This window comes from Onychostruthus taczanowskii, unplaced genomic scaffold, assembly GCF_017590055.1.
Source record: "Onychostruthus taczanowskii isolate IOZ18803 unplaced genomic scaffold, ASM1759005v1 scaffold30, whole genome shotgun sequence".
NCBI lineage: Eukaryota > Metazoa > Chordata > Aves > Passeriformes > Passeridae > Onychostruthus > Onychostruthus taczanowskii.
Genome location: NW_024500350.1, coordinates 1,629,355 through 1,636,753, shown reverse-complemented (window position 1 = coordinate 1,636,753; position 7,399 = coordinate 1,629,355). Strand labels below are relative to the sequence as shown.

The window sequence follows — 7,399 nt, the reverse complement described above, 5'->3', positions numbered from 1 at the left end:
GGCCTGAGCTCCTGGATGGAGCCTGGATGTGGATTTCTCTCCTCCTCAGGCCCCCCGGGAGCGTTCAGTGTGGAGTGGCTCCATCACCACCAGCTGAGGGACAGCCATGGGGTTTTGCTACTCAGAGCCTGATGGAAGAGCTGGAGAAGTGAAGAGCAACAGTCTCGGACCAAAAAAGCAGAGAGGGGCTATGTCAGTGGGTGAAAGAGAGGGTTCGTGGTGCTCCAGACCCTTTGGCAACTGCAGCAAGGGGTTTGGGTACAAAAAATACAAAAGCTGGTTTTGGGAGCATCCCCATCCCTGCTGCTTCTCTCCTGCCAGGGCCAGTTCCTGGATTCTTCACAAAACCTGTTGGTGCAGGAGTCCTCCCTTGTGTGGTCTTGTTTTACAGAACAGTGAACACAAAACCTTTAAACAGTGAAAATATAAAACAACTCGCAAACTGCATTTCCAGTCTTCCCCTCCCCCCTTAAGAAAGTCTAGTCCTAAAAAATATAGATTTCTTTGAATATATAATATATAATAGATTATATAAAAACATCTAAAGAGGCACACTTGCTGAGTTTATAAACCTTTTCCTCTTCCCTAGGCACAAATCAGCTGGGATGTTGAACTTGGAGAATCCAGAAGGGACCTGTATTTTCTTACCAGCTAATTATCACACTGTACCTACCAACTGCACTGAGACAGAAAAAGGAGACAGAGAGAAACAAAGAGGTGTGGAAATTGCACTTTAGTCTATCAAATCCTAAGCCACCAGGAATCTCATGTCTTAGATGGGATTTCACAGGTAATTTTAGCCCTGATGGAAAAGAACCCATCATAATTCACATTTCTTTTTTAAAAGTAAAATGTAAAAAAATAAGTAGTGTTGATTTTCTTCTCTTGAGAGAACTAGAGACTTCTGAGGTGTCCTTTGGAGACACAGCAGGCAGTTCCTGGGGTGGTAGTTCTTTCCCTGGTGTTTCTGGGAATAACCTTACAATGAAGCTGGTAAAAGTCACCGTGGGCATCTCTAGGAAATCTTGTCCCTTGTAAGTCCCAGCTTGGGGAGAGCATCCTACAGAAGTCTTACAAGAGGCGTGCCAGACTGCTCAGGTTGATGACATCTGCCAGCAAAGAGGCATCGATGTCTTCAAACACCTGGTCGATGTTGACACAGTTGGAGAGGTAATCGCTTGTCCCTTCCTCCCAGGGATGCTCCAAGAAAGTCGTGGCCATGAGGGTTTCATTAAAGTCCAGGCTGTACTGGTTGGATTCGGTGACAACTTGTTCCTGCCCCTGGGGACACTCCACGTGCTGCCCTTGTCCTGTCCAGTCCAGGTCGCCTGTGACAGGGTTGACGGAAGGTGGGAGCTCCATATCCACCAGAGTGGAGAAATCTCCGTTGAGGTTGGTGTTAAAGACAGTTTCCCAGTCAAAGACACCTTTCAGGGACCCCAGCTCAGTCTGCTCCTCCTGGGTCATCAGGGCTGAGCTGGGAAGCCGGGATGCCTTGGCCGTGGGCAGGGGCGAGGGCTGCTCGCGCTTCTGCCCCGCTTTGGTGCCCACGGGGCTCCAGCTCTGGCTGCTGGTGGTCTCCTCAAACTCTTGGAGCAGCTGCTGCGATGCCACGTTGGCCTCGAGGAGGTTGTTGGAGCTGCAGGAAGAAGAGGCCGGGCTGCCAAGGTGCCGTGCCTCTTTCTGGGCCCTACCGGAGAAGGCCGGGTGGATCTGCACCGGAGACAGCCGCCGCTTTTTGTAAGCCCCGTACTTGAGCCGGTTGGCATAGTAGGGGTCCAGCTTCCAAAATCCACCTTTCCCTGGCTCGTCTTTCTCTCGAGGCACCTTGATGAAGGACTTGTTCAAGGACAGGTTGTGCCGGATGGAGTTCTGCAGACAAAAGAGAAAGAAACCAAGGCTGAATGCTTGTCTGCTGTGGGACCTGCCTGTGCGGGGAGGCTGGTGGAGGTTTCCAGCAAGGACCTTTGGGATAACAAAGCAGAACTGGCAACATCCAGACATCCAAGGCTACATGCCCAGCAGAAAGTCCCTCAAACCCCTGAGTTTTCCTGCCTCCTGTCTCATCCAGCCCAAAGGTAGCAGGAGCCAAGGGGTTCAAGCTAGGACTTGCCGCCCAATGGGAAGCTTTTGGGCAGCTCTCCTTGGCTGGAAATCAGGGCCATGGGGCCTCGAATCATGCAGAGCATTGGGAGAAACTGGCTTGAATTGCTGTAGGCATGGAGCTAGGCTGGAGGAGGTTGGAGCCTCCTTTGTGCCAGGGAGGAAGAGGTGGGTCTCTACACCCGTGGCCCCTTTACAAGGGGCAACACATGGCAGCACTGTGGGGGGATGGCAATCAGGGCCCTGCTGGCATCCCCCAGTTCAACTGTGTCTATTGTTAGTATTGAGAGGAAAATATTTGGACAAAACATAGGCACCATGCCTTCCCCCAGCCAGGCTGGCACAAATCAGATGGGAGAACACGGAGAGACACGTGGGCTGTTCCAGCCTGCATGTTCCCAGAGGTGCCTCCTGGCCCAGGGAAGCTCGGTGTGAAATCACTGCATCTTCATCAGCCACTGCTCAAACAAGCTGAGGGAAAAAAAGGGTGGGGGGAAGAAAAGGAGGAGTTTCTGCTCCTGTTGAGCTGTTCTGAAACCCTGAATGTGCCTGGAGTGATGTGAATAATCAGAAAGGAAACTCAGTTATTGGGCAAATAACCCAGCATTGGACTCCACAAAGCCAGGACTGTACTAAGAGATTGGATATGGTAGAGGTGTTTTTTTTTTTCTTTTTTAATGTTGCCTGGATATCTTTATGCTTATTCATCCATAATCCGTAGTGCCGAATAGGAAAAACAAGGCTCAATTGCTTAGAGCTGTTGAAAAACATGCACACACACACACAGACACACACACACACAACAAAACCCTCCTCTGGGCTGAAGCTCCTTGGGTTTGTTGGCTCCTCTCCAAAGCACTCAGCTCCCACAGGAATATATCCATCTCCCCCCAGACTATGGGTGGCATGACCTTTCCAGGCTGTCTTCACGTACGGGAATCGGGATAGGGGATGAGAACACAGCCTTGACAAGAAAGAAAAGGGAAAAAAAAAAAGGAAGGAAGGGGGAAAAAAAGTGTAAAGAAACAAAAGGTTTAAAAAAAAAAAAGGGAAGAAAAAAAAAAGAGAAGAAAGAAGAAGCAGGAACACAGATATTCCCCCACACAATCCAGGCTGTGGTAGCTCCAATTTTACTGTGTAATGAAATTTTACAAGGATCAGAGACTTGAAAGCTGAATTCTCTGCTGCCCATCTCTCCTCCCCATCCCAAACTTCGCTCAGCCCAGGCTGAATTATTACTCAGCCAGTCAACATATTTATCATTCCTGCCTGCAACGGTCCAGGGTACCCCCTGCATCTCTGCAGAGAGGGATTGAAAACCTTCTTTCTTTTTTTAATGAACACATTTAATTAAAAACGTTGTGAATGCCCAGCCATGAAGAGTGCAGGAGAAAGTCAACTCGCTGGCACCCAGCTCCTGCTTCCAAATCACTTTCACAGGTCCCCTGAGTGTAAGAGGGGGACCAAGATGGCCCTGGAGGGGGACCAGGAAAGGTTCCCTTCCCCATGATGGGCTTCAAGGGCTGCTGGAGACCACCTGCCTGGAGAGAAGGTGGGCAATCCTGGGCTTTGCAGTGGGGTTCTCCAGCTCTGCTTGGAAGGGCACTGCCATCAGGATTAGTGACACACTGCAGATTTGGGATGGGAGTAACCCAGTGGAGGGATGAGTCCCCCAGGGATCTCCAGCCCTGCCATATCCCAGAAAACCTCACGTGCCATAGGTCTCCTGGTGTGACAGAGGAGGGCAGTGAGCCAAGGTGGCTGGGAAAAGCCCCTGGGCTTCAGGCTGTCCCCAAAGCTGTGAGCCTGGGGGCTGTCCCCTCCCCACTGGGGACATGCTGAGGACAGCAGCCCGAGTTAACCCGTCTTGGGCTGCCCTCTGCAGCTCTCACCAGCTCATCCCAGTGATGGAGCCTCCTTGGCCTGACCCTGGGGCCAGGAGCCCAGTACTCTGCCCTGCTCAGAAAGCAGCAGCATTTCTGCTCAGAACCTCCCCAGTGGGATATTGTCCCACAAGTGGCACCTCCATCCCTCTCCCATGCCTGGTTTTCAGCACCCAGGGACATTCAGCCTGGCACTTTCTCCATGTGTGCTCAACCCCAAGGGGCTCAGGGCCCCATGAGAACTCCAGGAATAGAGGGACTGAGAGGCTTTTGCCCTGAAGCCAAGAGGAGTCTGAGGTGCCAGGAGCCCAACAAACACCTCCCAGCTCTTCCCCAGAATGGCTCCTTCCCTCTGCCACCCCTGTGGCCGTGGCATTTGTGCCCAGCCAAGTTCTTTCCCTTCCCAGCCCTTCCCCACCGGTGGCTGGTGTCACTCTTTTTCCCAGTGGGATCCAGCAGCCCTGCAGGATCTTGTCTTGCAGGGTGGAGGCTGTGGAAAGCCCTGCTCAGCCCTGCAGGGAGAGTGGCCAAGGCTCCACATCTCCTACCTGCCAGGTGGGATCAGCGTGTCGGAAGTAGCAGAAGTTGTCAGTAATCCACTTGTAGATGGCAGAGAGGGTGATTTTGGGTTTATTGCTGGCTTCCATGGCCATGCAGATGAGGGTGGCGTAGGAGTAGGGTGGCTTGACGTGAGGGTTGGTCTTGTAGTCGATGTCCCCAGCCAGGTGAGGGGGCACAGCCAGGTCTCGGTGGGTGGTGGAGGAGGTGGAGGAGGAGACGGGCGTGCAGGGGGTGTGCCGTGTGCCCTTGCAGGCCGGGTCAGCAGCCAGGGGCGAGCACGGCGACTCAAAATCAACCAGGCTGAACAGACTCTCACTCATGGTGTAACAGTCCTGGGGGTCTGAGCCAGAGTATAACTGAGGCAGGCCAGTCTGGGCCACTGTGAAGTCCCTCAGCCACATGAGGTCTGGCAGGCTGTCATCCAGGTCTTCCTCCACACTCTTCAGTTTGCCCTTGGCTTTCAGTGCTCGGCCCGGCCACGCCATGCCTCCCTCGGTGCTTCCCGGGCCACACGTGAACGGGAGGGAAGGGATGGGGCAGATCCTGCAATAACAACAGGGACAGGGGTGAGGTTCCCCAAGGTGCAGTCTCTCTCTGACAGCCAGGCAGGGCCACCCCTGGGTGCTCCTGGAGCTGCTGGGTGAGACCCATCCCCGGTGTGCTGTGCAAAGGACCTGCAATGCCTGTCCCGAGGGGCTGTAGCACCCTTGAACCTTGGGGAAATTCCCTCAAACTCCCACACCTGAGTGTCACCCACCGACCTGCTGCCCAGCAAGCTCTTGGCTGAACAAAGAATTAAAAAAAAAAACCAAAACCAACAGAAAAAACCTCAAACTACCAAAATCCAGTCCTGCCATCCCACAAAGTGAGGTTGTTTCTTGGGAACACACATCTCTGGATACCTGGCACTCACAGGACTGATTGTCAGCATTCCACACCAGGACAAAATACTTTAAAGTTTCCCCCCTCGCAGCCAACTTCTTTTGGTTTGATGCTAATTCTGCTTTTACTTCCCGTGGTACCCAGAAACACCTCAAGGGTGGGTTGGGGGAACTGGCGGGGTCCCACCCCAAGCACACCCTGAGTCAGAGCGAGCCGGCAGCTTCAGACTTTGGGGAATCTTGTGTCGGGGATGTGAATGTAAACCCGAAATCCGGAGTGTCTGGGCCTGCAGAGAGCGCCGGGAGGGCGCACGACCAGAGCCGCTCCCCCCGCAGACCCACCGCCCCCAACGGCGCCTTCGGCCGCGCTGCCCTTTCCTCCCCCGCCGCATCCCCTTACCCCGTCCCGGTGTCGGTGTCGCCCCCCGACAGGCAAAGTTCACGACACAGTAAGAAGCTTCTGGAAAAACGAGAGACGAGAGGGGAAAAAACACCAAAAAATTTAAAAAAAAAAAGGAAAAAAAAATAAAGAAAAGGGGTGAGGAGTAAGAACAGAAAAGGGGAAAGAGAGGCCCGGTGGGTGTCGGGGTAGCCCGTGCCTGCGGTGTGGCCGGGCCGGGCCGTGCCCGCCGAGCCGCCGTGAGCCGCGGCCGCCCCGCGCGGGGTTAAGTAGCGGCTCCGGGAGGCTTCGCGCGTTGCCACGGCGACGCCACGCCCCGTAAACATCCTCCGGGCACGCCATTGGCCCGCGCGTTGCCATGGGGACGGGGGCGGTGCTCAGGGATGCCGCGGGACCCCGAGCCCGGGCCGAGCCCAGCCCGAGGGGACGGGGACACCTTGGGGGGACCTTATCCGGCTGTCCCGCACCTGCAGAGAGCCCTGAGAAGGCTGGAGAGGCCCGAGCCCAGCCCGAGGGGATGGGGACACCTTGGGATGACCTTATCGGGCTGTCCCGCACCTGCAGAGAGCCCTGAGAAGGCTGGAGAGACCCGAGTCCGGCCCGAGGGGATGGGGACACCCTGGGGTGACCTTATCGGGCTGTCCCGCACCTGCAGGGAGCCCTGAGATGGCTGGAGGGGGACTTGGACGAGTGGTGATAAGAAAAGGAAATGGCTGCAAACTAAAATAGAGTAGGTTTAGGTTAGATTGTAGGACAAAATGATTGTGAGGGTGGTGGAACAGGTTCAGAGAAGCTGTGGATGGAATGGTTCAAGGCCAGCTTGGATGGGGCTTGGAGCAACCTGGGATGGTGGAAGTGTCCTTGCCTGTGGTGGGGGGGCTTGGAACTGGATGATCTTTGATGTCTGTTCCAACCCAAACTGTTTGTGATTCTATGGAAACCTGTGTCCTGCCCCTCCAGGGGCACCCCCAGCCCTTTTCCTCCTACCTGTGCCCCCATCCTATTTCTTGCTCCTGGTGCACCCACAGCAATGAGGGAGAGGCAAAGGGGGGCTGACAGACTCCAAAAATAAAGGAGTTTATTTAATTTTAAAAATTGCAGCCATAGACTTCTCTAAGGAATCCCTGCCCCCTAAGTGCTGTTCTGAGAGCTTTAACAGAGGCCAGGGAGGGATCTCTTTGAAGGATCTGACCATCTGCAAGCCATGCCCCCCCAGCTTGGTCAGTCTTGTGTCGGACTCAATTATCTCAGAGGCCTTTTCCAATCTGATTGATTCTGATTTTGGCTCTGATTCAGCTGCAAGTTGCTTCCCCCCACCATCACCAGCCCCTTCTACTAAGCTCAAATTACAACCCCTCTTACAGCTCTCCTTACCTTCAAGACTTCAGCTCCCAGCACACATTTTCTTCCCCAGCATTGGAGGAATTTCTCTTGCATGAGCTCCCAGCTCTCTGTTGCTCCTCTTCTCCCGCAGGAAAAGTTCCCTCTGGGTGTCCTCAACCATCCCAGCAGTGACAGGGCCCACCCACAGCACAAACCAGGAAGATGCCTCTATCCCAGGCCAGACTCTT

General features: G+C 54.2%; 1 protein-coding gene across 1 annotated transcript; it reads right to left on the bottom strand.

Moving 5' to 3' along the window:
* Nucleotides 1-599: 599 nt before the first annotated feature.
* On the bottom strand, nucleotides 600-5,032 carry FOXJ1 (forkhead box J1). The gene is made up of 2 exons (XM_041409315.1): nucleotides 4,535-5,032; nucleotides 600-1,872 (listed from the first exon to the last, which is right to left on the bottom strand). Exons 1-2 carry the CDS (start codon nucleotides 5,030-5,032, stop codon nucleotides 1,072-1,074), a joined length of 1,299 nt encoding a protein of 432 aa, XP_041265249.1. The 3' UTR covers nucleotides 600-1,071.
* Between the last annotated feature and the right edge of the window lie 2,367 nt (nucleotides 5,033-7,399).